Source organism: Periplaneta americana, chromosome 12 (genome assembly GCF_040183065.1).
Source record: "Periplaneta americana isolate PAMFEO1 chromosome 12, P.americana_PAMFEO1_priV1, whole genome shotgun sequence".
Lineage (NCBI taxonomy): Eukaryota > Metazoa > Arthropoda > Insecta > Blattodea > Blattidae > Periplaneta > Periplaneta americana.
Genome location: NC_091128.1, coordinates 25187044 through 25209684, shown reverse-complemented (window position 1 = coordinate 25209684; position 22641 = coordinate 25187044). Strand labels below are relative to the sequence as shown.

Below are 22641 nucleotides of genomic sequence, written 5' to 3'. Positions count from 1 at the left end.
ATTTGCGGTGTTATATGCAACTTTTGCCTGTGTAATAAACAAGAAAAAAGTATTAGTTTTTAGTTACGATAGTCACATTCACATACAATAGACCCGGTTAAATAAAATTACACTGAGTATGGAAATACCCTCCCAATAGTTCAGAATAAATCCATGTACGAAGAGATAAGTAGATCAAAAGGGCAGACAGACGGTCTACGATAAAGAACTCTTAATTGTTTCAAGAATAATTCCGAATAGCTATTTCTGTGAAGATGTCGAAAAAAAATTTTATCACGATAATATTTTTTTTGCTGTATTTACAACTGTTGTTGTTGGTCTTGAAAGTTAAAATATCCACACAGAAACTTGTTGATACGGAAACCATTCTTCATAACATAGAACTATACTGAATTAGACCCATTACAGTGCTCTAAATTTTCAATGCAAAGTAATATGTTGTATTTGCAATTTTAAATATATGTCGTGCAAAAATGTTGTACAATACACATTTGGAAGTTGAAAAAAATTCGCTCTGCATGTTTTTTAAACCTTTTCTCGATTGTGTGAAAAGCTCTTCCCAGCCTTGTATCATAATATACTATTTGTAATGCCACAGAAGTTATATTTATTAATTCGAATGACATAACAACGCAAGATTGTATATTAGCTCGAAGTACAGTAGATTAAAGTGTATATATTAAAATGCACTTTCAACTTTGTTACTTGTTTCATAGTTTCATGGGTTAGCAAGGCTTTGGTTCATATAAATTTTTTGGCTAGAAAGATCTACTAAATTAATTTCAATTAAATAATAATTTGTTTTAATAAACAATAATTTTCAGTTGATTAAATAATTATTATTTGCGTGAAAGTAAGGCCTTGTGGCAGTTGGTAGATAGCGTTCGTATGTGTTGTGACCGGAACAAACCACATCATTAAGGGGCGTCATTTTCTGATGCTACGGAGGTTCACTCTAAGCTGGTATTTAGATTTTACACGTTCCCATAATCCTGAATTTAACATAGCAGTCAACGAAATGTCTTAGTGATACAAGAGTACGTGAAAATATATGTATTTCTTTCTACTGAAAAAATTGTAATATATTCATTTTCTGTCAACAATATAGAAATAAGTAAAATTTTCATTCATTTAAGAAGTAATCTATATTGCTTATAGAGTTTTCTTTATTAAATGAGCCACAAAATACGAGTATAAGAATAATTGTCAGAAGTCTGTGTAAGCAATAGGAAAAGTTTTAATAAAATAGTTTATTTAATTAAACTTTGAGTTAAATTGAATTATTAATTGTTATTTTTGAGTTTAATTAGTTACCACCGCCACCAGGTATTTACCCATTTGCAGTATCAATAAATTCATACATACATACATACATACATACATACAGGGACATCATTTTATTTTTACTAACATTTTTAATATTAACCTGTCTATACCTTTAGAGAACCGGAAACACCGCTTGCTCCCCCCTCCAAGACTGGAGTTCGATGATACTGGGGTAAAACACAAATCACTCTACTAGGTATAGGAAGGAAGAAAAGTAGTTCATCCATTTACGTAAAGTAGGAAATATTGCGCTTTTGAGTTTGTTTTGTTTAATCAAAATATAGTACAGTATTAACAATGAGTGTTTTTACTCACGAACTGAGCTGTCCATGTGGACGTATTCATTATGCAGTGTACATTATACTGTCTACAGAACATTAGCGTACAATATAGAGAATGAAGTTAAATTGAAAAATAATCATAATATGAATATTTAAACACAATTTTGAAAATGGTGGCCGTTCATTTCGATACAGGCTTCAGTTCTTTTGTGCATATTGTCGCACTATAGACTATTGCATCTAATTCCAATTGCCAGTTTCGTCCTTCGTACTAGTAACTCATGTTGAAATAATTCTGTACCTACTCTACGTACTGTAAATTCAATCTTCACTTCTGCCCGACCCGAAAATATAAAATTACTCAGACATGCTATCTACTGTCCGTCCAAGTGGTTATGCCGCAGGATTGTAGAAAGGGAGGAAATCACGTGACAGTTAATTACTTAACGAGGCCCTTTTATTTAAGTTAAATTAAACAGCTGTATAATATTACGTAAACTTCCAATTCCTAAGAGAAATTAATGTTTTCAGAAAAGAGCTAAGACAGCCCAGCTATTACAGAGGGGCGAGCAGAAGCAGGTGGGGGAAATCGGGATGCGACGTAGGCAAACGGACAGTACCTGTGCGAAAATATGATTCAATATTGAAAGCTGTTTCGTCACTGGAAAACGCGAACATATTTGTGGAACGTACTATACTCAGTAACTCAGTACTGCTTACTATCTGCGGTCTTGGTTCTGTGTGGAGTTGGAACTTCCTTAGTAGAAGGGGTGGGAGTGAAGTACATTCAAAAACTCAGGTACAATAAAAATTGAAGTAAAAATAAAATGATGTCCCTGTACATACATACATACATACATACATACATACATACATACAAAATAAATTGTATTAGTTACGTGTAACCTTATATAAATGTATATGTATATATATATATATATATATATATATATATATAATAATTTTTAATTTTAGTTTTATCTGACATTATTTCTCAGATAGCAGATTAATTGTATCAATAAATATAAAAAAGATGACACATCTTAAAAGGCTTGTACTGCCCTCGTGTTGATCAGCCTAGCAAGGTATTACATTGTTTATTGCATCATAACTGAGAAAATAAAATTTTCAAGATAAGGTTACACTATTCTTAGTTTTATTTTTACCTCTATCATTAAACCTATAAAGCGTTTAGATCTACTTACAGAACACCCTGCATTTGAGATAGAGAAAACCGAAAACATAGTTGTGTTGGAAAAATAATGGGGTTTGGCTTTTGCAAGATATTGGCAATATATCCGCTGTTCTCTTTTACAAAGAAAAAATACCATTATCTCTGAAACCGTGAATAAAATTTTGCAGACAGTGTCTTGAAATATTTCCCATTCCATACAAGATAGTATCTTCTTTCAGTTGCTGCGGCATTAATGGGTGTGCCAAAACCCTCGTTCTTTTTTTTATGTAACCCCATAACCTAAAGTCGGCTGGTTAAAATAGGTAGATAGATGTGGACTTATTCAGGAATTATATATACAAATGTATTAAACTAATAGAATCTGCCTTAAATCGAGCTTTGTAGGTTGCGTTCCCCTCATTTATGTTTAAAATTCAACCACTGTCCAAAGAAGAAAACAGATTAATATGCGAGTTGGTTAAGGATTAAGATAATGATCGTCGTGGAGCCTGTATTCTTGGGAAGTGCCTGCAGATGATACGGTAACCAAAGTTCCATGTAATTAACTGTTTTTCAAAGGTGTAGATGTGAGAAGGTGAGGCATATTGCATCAAGATTATGTTTTCCAGATCATTATACCTCCGTCATGGATTTACACTTTAAGAATTATATGAGGACCAAACTTTAAAAAGTCTTTGTCCACAAAATATAACAATTGAATATAACTTTGTTTTCTCATTAGAAGAATCTTTTGCATATTTCAGTACACTCATACCGATAAAAAATGTATTTCTCGTTTATAACGCAATGTAAAAATTGAGATTTTTTTTTAAATCAACTATGTCCACAAACTGAACACAATCAAACACGACTCTGTCACTTCCAGCGAATCACTGTCGGGTTATCATGGAAACCAAAGTACCAATATGCATTGCATGTGTTCTATGAGAGCTGGCTCATGCATTATGATGAGGTGGTATGTTCGCAATATTCAAGTAAATAGTTGTTTAGTCAACTGTTCGAAGACAGGTTTGAACTTCATAAATTATATCAATAAGGCATCACTCATGAGGCAACTAAGCCAAGAGATAATTGGGTAGGGTGGCCAGTTCCTTTCCTCCTCCTCCGCTGACTAGTAACATATTACATTACCGTACTTCAGAATACGCAGGCCTACACAAATAATGTTCTTCCTCTGAAACTATATATCGTCCATTGAGTTGCACGGTTACATCCTTATTCCGGGGAAGTCTTGAATTGCCATGGATTCTGATTGCACTGTGAGTGTAGGGGATGCTAATCAAGATACCAGAAAGAAAGTTGCGCGTTTTAATGGAAGAGAAGTTAATAAAATAGGGAAGTACAGTATGGTGCACCTATTGAACATAGAGGTTAAAAGACAACAGAAAATGCCAGAGAAATGAAATTCTAGTCAAACGCTTTGCTGAGAATTGGCACGAGACAGATCTGCAGTGGTATGAAAACTCTTCGTCGATCCTGTTTCTAATGTCCCAGATGAAGAGGGAAATCCAATGTGTAATTTTTAGAAGACGATTGTGGTTTTACGCTTAAAAATGGCCTATGAAGGAATATTTGGTTAGTACAGTTTATTGTTTTCTTGAGATGAAAATTGTTTTCTCCTTTTTGTAAGTCTTCTTTCACTTAGGTCAATTTGGTTCCAAAACTACTTCATAAAATGACTGCAATATTCGTTTGACGTGTATCTCCAATCAAAATATACTAGTATGTCAGCATTCTGACAAACAACACCAACAATGTCCAGTTTGTTCAGTCAAAAGCCACTCTGTTCAAACTTTTATGTTAAATTTCTAAAATGGCAATAGAATTTGATTTGAGTACTTAGTTTTACTACATTCTGAACAGATCAATATTCATAATTAAGTAATGAGTACACAATTGTAATACTGGGATGATAATAAAATGCATTTTTTGTTCACACCCTAAAATTTGACAAAGTCTCTTTTGAATATTTGCTCCTCAAATTTATTTCGTCTATCCAGAAAAAAATTTGTCCTGCGCATGATTATTAAAATGAATATCTGCAAACACTCTGCTTGCAGAAGTTGTTAGATTAAAAAGAAAGAAAATTCCAAACCAAATGAATCGAGAGAGTTCTCAGTGACCAGGTAGGGAAACATTAGCTATCAAAACAGTAGGCTACTATCTAGCATTGGATTATCATAGAGATCTTGTCTTGGTAATATTTCATAATATTATATTATAATCATTCTATTGTGATGTACAGTTTGTAATTGTTTATTTTTAACTTGTTAGTTTCTTGGAATATTTTTCTGAATAATTTAATTCATTAACGCATAATAGTCTATTTGTAGACCGAAGAAAATTACTATAATTTAAACACACACTACTGGGTGTTCATTTCAAAGTGTGTCATGACGTCACTGTTGTTGGGTCACCGATTTGAAGCGAGTTTCAGTTTATATGTTAGAGAAGTTGCCTATTATTTAAGGCGTTCTTCAATCTGAACTTGAGAATGTGTACGGTATAACTTGAACGTCGTAGCAACAGATGGCGGTCTGTACGGTCTGTGTGCTACCATAACCTCTTTCGAACTGTGTTTTGCGCCGGCAAGTCGTACGCAGGGTATTTGTTATCATCGGTTGCATATGGTAACATTCCACAACACAAATCAAATGCTCCGTGTCCATGTTGACCGTCGAAGTTAATGTCAACAAATACGTAAGTAATCGTCTTAACCCTCTCCCCATATCTCGACAGTACGTATTTCCAAACAGTTCACATTCCTGCCACTACCGGCGTTACCGTACGTATCGGCACGTACTCTTCAGAATGAACGCCGTACTTGCTAGCCAACTTCTCTGCCTCTTAGATTATACACCTGAGCTGCGGAAGTGTAGGAAGATTGAATTCTCTAGGCTCATCAGCTAGCCACATGACGGCATGCAGCGAGCCAAGACACATTTTGAACTGAACACCCAGTATTATTTCTTAATATAATCTAACTATAATTTGTTATATATCATTAACTCCTGCAGGTATTCTGATATACAGGGTGTCTCAGGAGAAATGTAAAATAATACAGAGTAATTTAATTTAAGTTAATCTACATCAGTTTAAGCAAATATACCTATGGCCAAAATGTAATCGTTGGGAAGTTATTGATAAACGAACTTTCAAGTGGAGAGAGGCATTATAGACGTATTTCTGTGTTTTAGAACATTGTGATATGATACATTATTGAAAATGCTGCATCTTGTATTGTTCCAATAAGTTTATTTCATAATTAAAAACTCAATATAATAATAAAATAATTACACGAGACAGTTTACTAAGGTTGTCCTTCTTATAGATTTCATAATTGTAAATTTATATCAGGTATCGGTACCGATTCTCTTTCCGACTTCAATGAAACATTTGGTAGCTTACTAGTTTCAGATAACATTCTTTAAACACAGGACAATACACAGCTAGAAGGAACCCTTCGATCGGGAAAACGTCATTTGTATTCCTCAACAGCAACCAATGCATTGTTATCACAAAATCCATAAACAAAAAGCATGTCTGCATATTCACTTTGTCAGTACGCGAATTAAATGCCAAGTGAACGTGTATTCAAGTTGAGTGTGTAGCGCAGGCGTTACGGTGCTCAGATGCTGCCATGTGCAAAAGATCTCGCGTAACATGTCAAGTATAGTACACGGAACAGCAAGACTTTCCAGTATTTCACCCTTAATTCCTTGTTAACAGACTTCGGACATAGCTATATCAGATTAAATCGATATAGGTTAACCCAAACTACGAGTACATTGTCTTGAAATATTTTACATTCCTCCTGAAACACCTTGTATAGGCTACGTGTTCGCACATATACAAGAACGTAACGTTTAGTTTCGAACTCGGTTAAGCTGTTCTCTGCACTACAAAGCAACCACTGTCCCAAAGCACGGGACATGTGTGCGGAAATCAGTAAGGCTATCTCGTCTGTGGGTTAGGATGGGGTAGGCCCAAGTAAAATAAACAATGATAAGGCTTCCCTGGACATTAAAGGGGCAGGTAGATGTACTGCACTGTGTGATTTGCTAATTCGAAACATATTATTATACTTTTTTAAATTTCTTTGCTCGTATTTTGATAGAATGCGTAAGGATGAACTGATGGTCTTAACTCATGAAAATATGTCAACCCATTGTGATTAATGTTTAAAGGGATATATCGACTTAACAGGAAGATATTGAGCTTTAATGGTTTAATTTTTAATTTTAGTAGTTCATGTGAAACCCGCCAACTAACTCAGAGATTTGTTACTTATTTGTCTGTGTTGTAAAACCAAAGATTTAGAACCAAAACAGACGTTGGATTTATGTACTATTAGTAATACATTTTATATAAAATAATTATATGTTGAAAAAGAGGACTATAAAGCATATATTAATGTAATAATAATAATAATAATAATAATAATAATAATTTATTTTAGCTGGCAGAGTTAAGGCCGTAAGGCCTTCTCTTCCACTCAACCAGCAAAAAGTGTATATACATATGCATGAACTTACAAAGTATTCAACAATTTGATTTAGGTGAAAGTTACATGTATACAAGAGTTATTTACGAATTAAACAATAAAATACTATGAACTATTAATTAAACACTAAATAAACTGTGTAGCAGAATTAAGCTAAAATACATAGAATATTAATATATTTCAAATAATATTAGATAATAGAAAGAGATTATTATGAGACAATTTTGAAAATACAGCACTATCAGGATGATGTCTAAAGAAAGAAGTAAGAGTGTAGTCAGTGATAGTTTAAATCAGTATGATTGGAGTGAAATGCTAATAAGGTTATCTTTTAAGCTGTTTTTAAAGGTATTTTTATTGTCTTGCAGCCCCTAATACTTTGTGGCAAGTAATTCCATTGACGCGAGGTGGATACTGTAAAAGATGATGAATAACAAGATGTTCTATGAAGAGGTATACTTAGCGTGCCACAGATAAGTGATCTGGTATTTATGTCGTGGTTAGAGTATAGATAGGAGAAACGAGACGAAAGGTAATTTGGTGTTGAGTTGTGCAGAATTCGAAAGAGTAAATACAAAGAGTGTAAAGTTCTGCGTTCTTTAAGTCTGACTGGCACGCACTGCACGCACTGGTCTCATTACAAATAAGCTATTCTTCTACTAATGTCATTAGTCAACACAAAAACCCCATTTCTCTACTTCATCTGAGATAATGTATCATAATTAATGTAATTTCAACTTGCTGCTGCTTAATATTTGGACCTGCAGCGGATTTTATGTCAGTTTAATTGTGTAATAAGTGGTTGTCACATAATTATTAATTTGCTTCTCTTTCTTTTCGTAGTTGAGCCTCCTGCTCGTCATACGGCTGGCTCTACATCAGGGAACGCTACCAAAGTTTTCAAACCAGGACAATCCGGCAGCTTTTCATCCGTGTCTCCATGTAAGGTTAGTAGGCAACGAAGATACACAATATTTCTTTAAACAAGCATTAGTATTATAATATTCACCTTCGTCGTCATTATGAGTGCATGAGCCTTTGAAATTAGACATCTAATTAATGAAAATCCAAATCATGATTTGCCTGTTATGGATTAGAGGGCACGTCGGAAATACTGGGAGCGAGAGTGAAGATGAATTGGCAAAATTGGCTGCTGATTCAAATTTACACATTTTTTTCGCATTAAATCCATTCTCGTTTATTAAAAACAAAATGCGATTACATATTATTGAAAAATTGGATCAAAATTGGTGAGAGGGTAAAAAAGAAAGTTTTTAGAAAAAATCTATGTTTCCAAGAGTTCAGGGTAGATTATCTCATAATCATGCGTTCCGCACGGGACCCGCAGTCGGGAAATAATAATAATAATAATGATAATAATAATAATAATAATAATAATAATAGTAATAGTAATAATATGATTGCAGAGACTAGTGAAGTGCTTTGTGTGGAGTTTAGCATTGTATGAGGCAGAAACTTGGACATTACCACGAAGTGAAGAAAAGTGACTAGAAACTTTTGAAATGTGGATATGGAGAAGGATGGAACGTGCGAAATGGCCAGATAGAGTAAGAGACGTACTGTCTTCGCGCTACGAGTTGGCGCGGGGAGTAGATAGGCGGGACGGGGGAACTTTACGCTACACTCTGACCTGAAAACTTCGTCCACTTACTTGGCTTCACGGGAACGGAGTCAGACATAAAGGATTCCGCATCTTCGGTGTTGTCGCTATGACTATCATTATCACATTTTTTTTTAATTTCTGGAGTATGATCTGTCCATGATAATCGTCTGTTTATGTTCCAGCCGTGTATATTAATTCGAATCTCTCAACAAAGCCATTAGCCCCACCACCCCCATCCTGATAAACAACAATGAGTGTTCTGGACACATTTACAGTAGTCAAAACTCCCGTAACATTTTTATCGTGCCAGAACTTGGGAAACGTTAAATTGGTAGGCCTATCTATCCGCATTTCGTCCAGATACAAAATCGGTTTTTCCACTTTCCTAAGCTTTCTTATTTGCTGTAGATATCTTCATGTAGTCTAATTTACAGTGTTTTCCTCAATTTTTTTTTTGCTGCACACTTCTTCCACCTGAAATCCTTTTTCTTCAGTATTCGTCTTAATGTTGTCTTTCATTTCAAATCAATTTTCTCTTGTAAAAGGGTAGACGTTTGTTGCAGCTTGGTACTATTTTTTTACTTGTTATTTAACGACACTGTAATAACTACTAGCTTCTTCAGTGTCGATTGAATTGATGATGGCGAGATGGTATTTGGCGAAATGAAACAAAGGATTCGCCATAGATTACCTGACATTCGCCTTCCGTTTGGGAAAACCTCGGAAAAAACCCAACCAGGTAGTCAGCGCAAACGGGAATCGAATTCACTCCCGAGCACAACTGCAGATCAGCAGGCAAACGCGCTACCTCCTGAGCTACGCCGGTGGCCCTCTTTCTTTTTCAAATAAAAATTCTCAATTATATCTTTTTTGTCAATCTCCCGTCGAAGTCATCTACATTTGCGTTTCGGTACTCTGGACGTTTACATTTTTTTTCTCCCTCAGGTGTCGACAACGCACTTCCTTCTGTGCAGTCTTTCATTTCATTCCTAATACGCTGTATTGTTCTTGTGGATAGATTAGAGTACTTTTCTACCTTTGCTGTAGGTTTTGTAAGAGGAATGCAAAGGCACTGTTTATTTTTATTTTATTGGGTTATTTTACGACGCTGTATCAACATCTAGGTTATTTAGCGTCTGAATGATATGAAGGTGATAATGCCGGTGAAATGAGTCCGGGGTCCAACACCGAAAGTTAGCCAGCATTTGCTCTTATTGGGTTGAGGGAAAACCCCGGAAAAAACCTCAACCAGATAACTTGTCCCGACCGGGATTCGAACTCGGGCCACCTGGTTTCGCAGCCAGACGCGCTGACCGTTACTCCACAGATGTGGACCAAAGGCACTGTTGTTCTTCTTCGCTATAGATTGTCAATCCTTGTTTCCTCTTTGTCGACATATTTACAATAAACAAAAAACTGCTATAAACCTAAATAACAGTATACAATAACATAAATTCTATTAACTATATTATTATCAACACTATTAACACGAAAAGCAAAAGATAACTAAAGCAATACAAGATTTGTGGTATACTGAAAACAATTGTCTTGTTGAAACTAATAAAACACTACAGTAAAAATCCCACTATTATTTTCACAAAGTCGCAAGATTCATAGACACGTGCAGTAGATGTTTGTGAAACAGGAATATTGCAGTGAACAGCGCGGTGGGCATGCGCGACTGTTACCCCTCCGCCCCGTCTAAGTACTTCAGCCGCCTTCTCCTGGCGTGACAACAGTAGTTGTGTTGGAAAGACTGGATGAAGAAATGGTACAGTACAGTATAGTAAAGTTTGTGTCGTCCACTTGATAGTATAACCGTTGCTATGATTGTAATATCAGAGATTCACAGGTTGAAATACGACCAAGGACGACAGGAAAATAGAAGATGGAAGCTTATGTCGTACATTTACGACAAACAAAATAATAATTAAAAGTGTCCAGGTAAAGTATAACCACTATTCCTTTTCCACGTCAAATTTTGGAGCTACCAAATGGATTCGTATACGTATTCAAATGCGAAAAATTTGACCCATCTTCACATGCAATCCATTTGCATTGTGTAGAAGAAACGTGAAAAGTAAGGAAATAAATTATTCATTTAGCTTACCCCGATGTCCCGAAGGCGAAAATGCCTTCAGATTTGCTCCTTAGTTTGTGGAAGTGTCAGAACGTTACATTATTTATTATGTTATCAGATAAACTATCAGTTTCTGTTGGGCAATATTAATAGGCCAAGTGTTATGACACAAACTATATCGCGTTGGAGAAGGACGAGAATATTAAAAAACAAAACAAATACATATTTCAATTTGATGAATGAAAAACGAATGACATTCTTATTTGTGTATATATGAAGATTTATGAACTGTTTACTGAAATAATAATGCCAGTAAAATATGCTGTGTGAAAAACTTATAAAATTTATCATACATCCGTGAACGGATTCAGAACTGCAAGTGGTGTTGTACAGATGTACGGTAAGTTTATGTCCTCACAACTCAGTAGTTTTGTATTTTATTCCAAACTTCGAAAATTTTCCTCCGCATCTGGTTTTCTTTCCGCAAGACACATTACAGGATGCCTTTGCGAGCACCTGCCAGTAACAGAACTTAATGGATCTTCCTGCTATATAATTTTCATGCATACAGTATGATTGGTAATATTTCACACTCATAAAAAGAGTGCAAAACTGCAAAATAGTGTTCCAATATAGTATAACACAACGTATACAGAGTCTTGAAAAATTAATTAACAAGAATTAAAGTGTAATTTCTCGAGTGTTAATACAAGTAATAAAGAAAAAAAATTGTTTACAATGGTGTTATCGGTTTTCTAGGAACGCTATGTTATCGAAGTTTTGTAAAATTGGTAATAGCAAGGCGATATTTGGTGAGATGAGTCAGAGGAATGAACGTAATTTATTGTGAAAAAATGCTATCGGAAAACCAAAATTAATTTAGGAAAAAATCGATCTTACACAGATGACATTTTTCCTTTGGAGCAATTAATATAGAAACATATGGAATTTAATTCTGACACATACACTGCATTCATAGAAATATGTACATAAAGCATTTGACACGGAGTATATCGTTTAAAACTTCTGGGCACGTTTGTAGGGGTAGGGCTATTGTTGCAGCTAACTGAAGTTATTAATTCTTGATTTACACATTTTTAACACTTGTGTATCACTAATTTCAATTAAAACTTATTAAATTGACAACTTTTAAAGTTCACTGTGTTAAATTATGAAACTTTAGTATGGCATTTTAACTTACTGTCTGTTTTCGGCGTGATTTGTCGTTATTTTCAAACTTCTAGTATATGCAGCATAAAAATATTGTTAACTGTATTCGACGGAAGATTCTTTGGTGGAAATATTACTGTGCGGAATGTTTCCCTGCCATTCTCAATCCACCAATTGATCCAACAACAGAAGTTTGAAAATGGATACATATCACGCCGAAACTAATAACATTATTATTAATATTAATAGACAATCTGTATTTACTTTTTTACAGTTGCTGAACATATTTTACTCAGTTGTAGTTTTGAATTTATACTTCTATTTGTTTTTATTCTTATATTTGTATTCATAAATTCATTAATTCATTCGTTCATTCATTCATTCATTCATTCATTCATTCATTCATTCATTCATTCATTCATTCATTCATTCATTCATTCATTCATTCATTCATTCATTCATTCTTTTCTGCCCAAGGGCAGGTCTTTAACTGCAATTCCAGCTTTCTCAAGTCTTTCCTATTTTCTGTCTTTCTCTTAGTGTCCGCATTTCTTAATGTTATCTGTCATTTGATATCTTCTTCTGCCCCGAACTCTCCTCCCGTTCACCATTCCTTCCAGTCCTTCAGTAGGCAGTTTCTTCTCAAACAGTGACTCAGCCAATTCCTTTTCCTCCCCCTGATCACTTTCAGCATCATTATTTCTTCACCCATTCTAACACAGCTTCGTTTCTTATTCTGTCTATACATTCACACGCTTCATCCTTCATCCACATTTCAAATTCTTCTAGTCGCTTCTCTTTACTTCGTCTTAATGTCCAGGTTTCTGCTCCATATAATGCTACATTTCACACAAAGTACTTTACTAGTATCTACCTTAGTTTTTTTTTTCCAAAGATTTGCAGAAGATGCTCCTTTTTCTATTAAAAGCTTCCTTCGGCATTCCTGTTCTCCTTTTGACTTCCTGGCAGCAGCTCATGTTACTGCTTATAGTACACCCCAAGTATTTGAAGCTGTCCACTTCTCTATTGACTCATTTAGAATTCGCAACGTTTATCTTCTTTACTTTTCTTTCTATGGCCATAGTTTTCGTCTTGTTGGTATTTATCTTCATTCCATACTCTTCACAGCTGCCATTTAGATCCAATAGCTTATCCTTTAGTATCATATGGTCTTCTGGTAACGTCATATAATAAACAAAAAACAAATCTCATGCACTTTATTCTTCTTGTTCCTCCTGCTATAACTCCTCCCATATTCTTAAAACGGTTGTTCACTAAATTCTCCAAGTAGATGTTAAAGAGAGTAGGTAATAAAGGGCATCCTTGTCGTACTCCTCTCCCTATTATATTCGTATTATTGTTTTGTATTGAATTTATTTTGATTTGTTGTAAATGTTAAATTGATTTTTAGATTTGTGTTCCTATTTGAGTTATATTTTTATTCGTATTTCTAGTAGTATAGAAGAAACAGCCGTCACTTGACTCCACCGTATGAATGAATGAATGAATAAATGAATGAATGAATGAATGAATGAATGAGTAAAAGACAAACAAACAAATGAGTGGATAAATAAATAACTATATATATGTGTAACTAACCATTGAACCAAATAAGTAAATATATAAATAAGTAAATAAATAAATAAATAAGTAAACAAGTAAGCAAGTAAACAAGTAAAGAGTAAAGAAATAAACGAGTAAATAAATAAATAAATAAATGATTAAATAACTAAATAAATAAACTCAGAGAGAGAGATAAATAAAATAACTAAATAAATAAACTCAGAGAGAGAGAGATAAATAAAAGAAATATAGTATTTCCATGTATTAGGTCTGTGAGAGATGAATACACAAAGCGGTGATCATCAAACGTACGTTAATTAATAGCCGATACGACTACCGCAATAGTTTGAAGTATAGAGTGTCCGAAGACGACGAGATGATGACAATTGGACACTGGTGGGTGGAGAATGACAGAGGAGGTCGAAATACTTTTGAGGAAATCTGATCTATAAGCTTGTCCACCACAAATCTCACAAACTCAGTTTCAAATCCAATTTCCGGTCGCCCTCGTGGAGATAGTATCAGTTGACAAGACATACTTTCAGAATAGAGAGAAATTTGTTACATCTGTAAAAGAAGTAGTAACAAAGAAACGTTGGTTTGTCAAATACATAGGAAAGGAACGAATGAAAGACAATTAATTACATTTAGATAGAATATTACAGGAGAGAATCTTTGAAGATTATTTGTCATGTTAACTTAAAAGAAAATTGACCGTAGAAATGATGGTTTGAACAATTTAGAGGCGTTGTTATTTAAACAAAACACAAAGAAAAATGTATTATTCTTAGCTTTGTGTTACTCTGAAGGGAAAGGTAGTTGAATTGTGTAATTATGTTCGAAGACGGAGTAGTAATAATAGTGGTAAATCCATTGTGTAAAAAATAATGAAATAACGGTAGATCAGACTGATAAATTAAAATTTTTAATTGATAAATTTCAACAATTCATACATGAAACTCCGATGATGAAGTCGGTAATTTAATAAAAAAAAAATATACAATTTCAAAGATATTTTATTAAAGCTGCGTCACGAAAGTGTTACTGGGACTACTCAGATTTTCAGCCAAACAGACGTTATTTTTGCTACCAGCACTTAGCTTCGACATAAAGAAGACCATGAGCTTAAAGCTGATGAAATCAAAATATATGGGTCATTCTGTATGCAATTTTAAGAATATACCAATGTTGTCATGGATTTTTTAGGGGATTTTAATATTATAATAATGTAACTACAGAAATAAATTAAACTGCCAACTATGACCGCCATATAATTAATATTTTAGTCATACGGATGACTGAAATAATGGGTAGCAGTTACAGGTTATCCATAATTTAAATTATTCTAGACACCCTGTATGAAGTGTCATCGAAACTAAAGAGAAGCCATTGTAAACCTGAATAATCATATTTTAATACCCTAAAGACTAATTAGAATAATATTAAGGAATGCTCATAAAACATCACATTGAAATACGTAGTTTTATATTAGAATGCATAAATTCATGCGAATTTCATTCGTACTGAAGATAATTTTATTCTTAGTCCTTATACCAAGCTTTGTAAGGTATCTACAAATACCTATGAATAATTAAATTAATAAAATTATTAATTTTTGTTCTGACGCGCCGGTTGAAAATCACGTGCTGTGTGTGGCGGTTGCAGCGTTCGCGAGACGTGATGACGATGAGTAATCTCTAACAAATTCGTGTTTTCATCTCGCTGACCCTTGATGGCGCAGCTGGAGCTAATAGTATACGTCTGGAGGCCTTTGTTTCTGTACGACGGTATAGACTACCTGCTGAGCTCCTCTGTTCCGACAAGTTATTTTTATTAAAAACTGGCATAGTATTTAAGTCACCATTTTGAAATTTTCACAGTGGAATCAATATACCCCAGCGGTCATCAGCACAGTGGACTTTTGAGCTAGGGTTTCTTATCGGCACTGGTGTGCATCCGTTGGCGGGTATGCTTCCACCCTCTCCCTTCTGCATGACGGTGTATATTGCGATACACTTCCTCCCGGTTACTCATTTCAGTGAATGCTGACGACTACTGACATACCATAAACACTAGTGTTTTCGTCTGTATAAAGATTGCATTTTGTGTTCTATATTTTTAACAACTATTTTACGGCGGGTAACTATACTCAGGGACAAAAACCCGGTCATTTATTTTGTAAAAAAAAAATAATAATGACATTTATGTTAGAGTTTTAGTATACCATGCAATTTAATACTCATCAATTTGTGATCATTTCGTTACCATGGATTCGTGTAAACAAGCCATTATTATGTGATACGCTATTTATTTGTAGAAAGTCTCAGTTACTACAGAATTTGTGTCTGTGCTTTTGTTCTTTATTGTCGCTATTTATTTAATTTTCACATATAGTCAGTGTTTTGAGTGATATTTTTAAAGAATTAGACTCGAAGATATTGCCGTAGCCGTTGCTCTAAATGATGATGAACGCAGTGTACGTTACATCGCAGATGTTATGAATATGCCTAGAAGTACCATTCAGGATGCCCTAAAACATTTTAGTGAGACAAGAATAAACTCGGAAACCAGGTTCGGGTCGTCCGCGATCATTAACTCAAAATAAAGATAAGCGCATGGTGTTATCAGTTCTTAGGGAGCGCAACCTGCCAGCTACGATGGTTTCCCAACGGTTTGTTGACATGGATGGACGTCAAATATCAGCCAAAACAGTTAGGAGAATGTTGGAACAAGTGGACCGATATCAGCTAAACATGCAACTGGTCCCAGATTACGTAATATGCATCGCGTCGAAAGATTGAGTTTTGCACAGGATCATAGAGCCTGGAGAAATGAACAGTGGAGCTGTGTTCTGTTTACAGACGAGTCCCGTTTCAATCTACGCTCACCTGATGGACGTGAAAGAATTTGGAGAAGGAAAGGGGAACGATTTTCGCAATGCTGTATTTCCGAGAGGTCATCATTTGGAGATGGTGAAGTGGTGGTTTGGGCAGGAGTGTGTAAGAATGCTCGTACGGAGTTGGTTTTCATAGATGGAAATCTAACAGCTGATAGGTACAAAAATGATGCAATTTGGTCCATATATAGACAATGGTTTTCTTCTAATGCGCTGCAATGCACGCCCACACGTCGCTCGCGTTACCAGAGGTTATCTGCAAGAAGTGAGAATTCATGTTTTACGATGGCCAGCATGGAGTCCTGACATGAATGCAATTGAGCACTTGTGGAGCATGCTGGCACGGCGTATTAGGGAGAGGCAGCCACTACAAGAAAACTACAGGAGATAAGACAAGCACTTCTTGAAACATGGAAAGACATTCCTCAAAAAGCCATTTCTAACCTACTCAAGGCATGGCAAGATGTATAGATGCAGTTATCCAATACCAGGAAATAACACACGTTACAAAAAATGTGATTTCAATGGTACAAGCACGAAACATCTGAGCCACAGCTGAGAAATGTTGTTACTGGTTTTACACCCTTTGTGTCCCTTTATTTCTCAGACTGTATTTATGATTAATTACACGAACCTTATAGGAAAAAAATGTCAATTTTGACAATTACGACCTTGTTTTAAGGTTTTAAAGCAGCCCTGGGCATAAAGGGGGAGGAAAACAGAAGGGCGATATCCCCGCCCATGTCCTTTTAGCTTCATCGCTTTAGAAACAAACACATAGCACTGTGCATCAGTGGTGGATTTAAGGCAGCCAGCGAGAGCCGAAAGCTATGCTAAGCTAAGCTAAGCTTATACAATCCGACACTCAGCAATGCTTTCCTTCAGGCCGATACGTGACTGTCTCAGCTGAGGAATGTGAAGTGGGAGTTATGGCGTAGTTTGCAGTTAAGGGATTAACGCCCATGTCTGGTTTTAGAGTGTAATAATGTATATTTCTTCGGAATATGTATGATAAGACATTCTTGTTTTAAATTCTAACGTACCTTGTTTACATGTTTCGACCTATTTAGGGGCCATCCTCAGAAATGGTCGTTGTTGCTATTGGCACCTCTTGTTTTGTTTCCTGTGAGGGTGTGTTCGTTTGGTATAATGTAGAGTGCGTGTTTTGTTAACATGTTTTTTCATTTTTTTTTTCGTATACCAATGAAAGAAAAAGTTTTGAAACAAGTAAATCACGGTGGGGATTTGGTTCAAACGCCTTGTAATAATTATTGTAGAAATTAACACATTCCTGGAAAGTTACTGATTTTGTAGAGAACTTGAGAATGCAGTAGAGATGTCATGAGTGGGGAGGATATACTTTTTCCATAAACTATCAGCTTGGCAAATTTTACTAGATACTTCGACATCACTACAAAGATCTTTCTTCGAATATCAAATGATTCTGCATAAGAAAAGCCCATGTTTCACAGGGGAAAATTTAGATTAAAACCTTATTATTTGTTGCAATGTCAGTTTTTAATGTGTTAATTATTGCCAGCTCATTGATAAATAAATTAATTTAATTGTAATATTAACACCTACGTACCAGCGGTCATAGTGCAATAAGGCCGATGAATTCATTATTAATTATTCATAATTTCAGAAATAACAAAAATATAATTTCTAAGCACAATTTGCTTGATACCTGTTAATTAAAATCAACTTTAGAGTAATTGTAGTTTCAGTGGATATAAACAAATTTTATGTTGCATAAATTCCTATTATTTGTTGCATAAAATTGTTTCTTAGGTTTTTAAAACACTATTTTAAGTGCCTAATTTAAAATTTTGAAATGTATTACAGGTGCCTAAAATTTCGTTTTTAAATCCTAACCATTTTGGACATAGATCAATGAATTCATTAACCCTCGCAACTTAGCTGCTCTAGAATGTCTTACTACTTATCTGTGGTCTTTTGTGACGCCAAGAATATTTGTTGATTATAATTAGGACATTTATAGCTTAATCCGTTTTTATATATAGTATAAGGAAATTGAAGGTTTTTATTGTACCTAGATTTACTCACTACGCTTAAATAGTGAATTAATTATTTTCATTAGTTTAATGGCAGACTATTATGTATCTATGTCTTTATTTGTTCAATTATGACAGAACACATTCACGTTCCTTGAAATGAAACAGAAAAAGGAAATTGTTAATGTAACAAGTGTTAATTATTGTGTTTAGACAATTAATTTATTTACTCATCACCTGCTGCAGTAGAAAGAACAAGAAGCTAATTTTACAAATGCATATAATTATTCTTGAACCTAAAACATTTTAACCATCGCCCACATGTCATTTTATGCTGTATTTCTTTCATTAATTCATTTGTCAAAGTACATGTTCATTTTGCTTACGACAAAGCTCTATGACTGCAAAATAATTCTAACTAGAAAATGAAGACGTATTGTATAGCTGGGGCCATCCACGAAACACAGGCAATAAACATGAAAAAAAAATCAGTTTTATAATCAAGAAAAAATACTTTTAATTGTAAAGGAAAATAAAATAACCAAGGATTGCATATTTAGGTCACTGCGACGTTTCGGCGTATATGTATTTAGATATTAACAATAAAATATGATGTGGGTCAGAAAAGACTCCAGATATGTGTTGAGGGTTAATAAGTATTCATAATTGAACACAACAAAAATAAGTTTCCAAGTACAGTAATTTTTACTATTTTTTGTCACAATATACACCTTAATGATTAATACTCGCTAATTAATTGCATTTTTATAGTTATTGTAATTTCAGTAAATGGACGTTCATTTTAGAAGCACGAAATGGTATTTTTAGCTGCCTGAATTTGTTATTTTATGTGCCTAATACTGCATGCTTAGTGCCTATGTTGGTAATTCTAAAGCCTATTTTAGGTGCCTAAAAGTTCATTCTAAACTTAAAAATTCCGAGATCTACACATCAAAAATTCTACTCACATTTTCCGCAAACTTGAACCCGATTTCCTGAGTGGAAATTCAATGTATTAGCCATTTGACATCTGATAGTTTACAGTCAGCTTACTCAGCAATCACTTGCGTAGCATATTTTTCATGTTGGAAGGAATCATGGTTGAACTCTTGAATAAAACATCTCCATGTGGTGGAGCACTTAAACCAAGATGCATCCTGTTCCCCCCCCCCCCCGCGGAATTTACAGCAACGTCAATATCTTCTCCGGCATAGTGTTACAGCGTTGTTTATTTTATTAGCCTTTGTTGGTCCCGGAGTCTAACAGTGTCTCTAGCTGTTCTACATCTTCCTTTCTCTGCAATAGCTACGCTGTATGCTCCTTTTATTCCTCCGGGCTGCAGACTAATCCTTTAGGATCCTAATCTTTATTTATATATGCTCCTTCAAAGCGCAGACCTCTTGTATGTAGCTTCATGTAAGTAACGAAAGATGGAGCTCAAGAGGACAGAGAGACAGCGATGGAGGGGAATAGGGAAAATTGAACTTCGCTCATTAGACCAGAACAATGTTGCTATTTGGAATGTGCTTAAGATACTGGGAAAGTGTGAGGAAAAGGGAATAGTAGTTGTGAGAAGATGAGGAAGTGCTGCTTACAAGAGGAAGTAGAATCAGTAAATAAGTTATTAATACATTTTAATAAAGGATAAGGTATGGGTTTTCCAAATTTACACGTAATAAATGTAATAAATATACAGAGATAAAATAAATAATTAATTATAAATGCAAAGATATTACAAACAAGTCTCGTCAGATGGTAGCATCACGGTTTTCAGAACTAAAGTGAATAACATATTTCATAAAAAAGACTTAAAATAATATGAAATTAGCAGTTTCCTTTCTGTCCTTCTCTTCCATTTCTGAGCGGACTTTTAATCCGATCTTTAAACTATAAATAATAATAATAATAATAATAATAATAATAATAATAATAATAATACCTCAATGGCATTCTCGATGTACACACAAGTGCATTACTTAAGTAAGCACAAAAACACAAACAAATATATTTGAAAATTGAAGAAATATACTGTAAATAAGCAAGTTTGGCTGTACAATGAGGATACTAAGGAAATGGAGAATGAGAAAATAATCTATCTTACTAATAATAAATCTGTAGACAAAATTTTTCTGGTAATTTTCGATTTTCCAAACATGATTGGTCCTAACATATATAATTATCCACCCTAAAACCGAAAATCGCTTTTTTGAAATTTTTGTTTGTATGTCTGTCTGTCTGTCTGTCTGTATGTTTGTTACCTTTTCACGTGATAATGGCTGAACGGATTTCGATGAAAATTGGAATATAAATTAAGTTCGTTGTAACTTAGATTTTGGGCTATATGGCATTCAAAATACATTATTTAAAAGGGGGGTTATAAGGAGGCCTGAATTAAATAAATCGAAATATCTCGCTTATTATTGATTTTTGTGGACAATGTTGCATAACAAAAATTTCTTTAAAACTCATTTCCGATAAGTTTTATTCTTTGAAAAATTTTGATAGGACTGATATTTAATGAGTTAAATGAGTTTTAAAATTAAAATAACTTCCATCTAAGGCGGTGTAATGAAATAAACAAATGAATTCGTGTATAAGGGGCCTTGGTCAACAACAATCGAAAGCTATGAATCATAGCCTACAGAGAATGTTTCTGTGTTTGTATGAAGTAATATCGGAAGCTAAATTAACCGATTTCTGTAATTAATTATTATTTCACCATTGGAAAGTGTAGTTTCTCTATATGGACATAATGCTATAATGTTATTACAGTAACTTCTGAGTGAATTGAGGAAGGGTAAGATTAAAATAGCTTCTTATGCACAGGAAACTTGATAGGCTATTTTGTATATTCGTTCCCTGTATTTCTTAAAATAATGTTTATCTCAGAGAATTAACGAACAACGAGAGTGTATTGATTTAGTAGGTATGCAATAATAATATGTTAGCTTAACATTCCATTACTTTATAATCCAAATTTTAACTATGCTCAATTGAATCGAGTTAAAATACATAAAATACATATGCATTAAAGGCAATGCAAAAAAATTGGGCAATGAGCCAAGCAGATTATGTTGCACTGTTGTAAAATAAAATTTGTTCCTCCTGAGATTCAAGAGCCCCCATAACAAATTAAAAACTTACTTATCGGAGTACATCCGTTATCAACACACTTTTTATATAATATAATATAATATAATATAATATAATATAATATAATATAATATAATATAATATAATATAATATAATATAATATAATATAATATAATATAATATAATATAATATAATATAATATAATATAATATAATATAATATGATTTAAGCTATTTCAAGGGTTCAGAACCATAGTGGGCCAAGCGTCATTTACTGAATACGTAGAAAACAAGGGTTAAAATTAAGTTATTACCATAATTCAATGGAAACATATAGCAAGTAAAATAAAGTACCGGTATACATATTAAATCTAAATGATGTCAATCTTCATTAAGCTATGGTTGCATGTAATAAAAATTAAGAAACATGTTAAAGGAATTGTCATTGCACCAAATGATTGCTCTCTGGACCAAAATGATCGCATTTTATTTATTTAAATACAATTTAAATTAAGTAACATAATAAACGATTTATCCTTCTATCAAACACGAATGTTCCCTGGGTCAAATGTTCTATTTCAATTATGTAATTACTTTATATTTATTTCTAACGGGTGCAGCGGAGCGCACGGGTACGGCTAGTAATAAATATAATTAAAGGAAGGAATTAAACAAATTTATAACAGAAACAACTTAGTCAGAAAATATACGAAGGACTAGACAAACAAATAAATGAACACAAAATTTAATTAACAAGTTACAGACAAAAAATATAAGAAAGTAAACAACTTAACTGAACATGCATAGAAATGAACAGTAAGTAGAAAATATGGATAAGATAATACATAAACAAAAAATAAAATGTGGCAAGTGGATATATCAAAATGATTAAA

General features: G+C 33.9%; 1 protein-coding gene across 1 annotated transcript in view; it reads left to right on the top strand.

The window, feature by feature from the left end:
- Positions 1-22641, top strand: part of LOC138710217 (protein O-mannosyl-transferase TMTC1-like) — a 1461941-nt gene that overhangs the window by 820318 nt on the left and 618982 nt on the right. The window contains exon 6 of the mRNA XM_069840877.1: positions 8150-8253. Within this exon, the coding sequence (XP_069696978.1) occupies positions 8150-8253 (104 nt within the window). The remainder of the gene's footprint in view (positions 1-8149; positions 8254-22641) is intronic.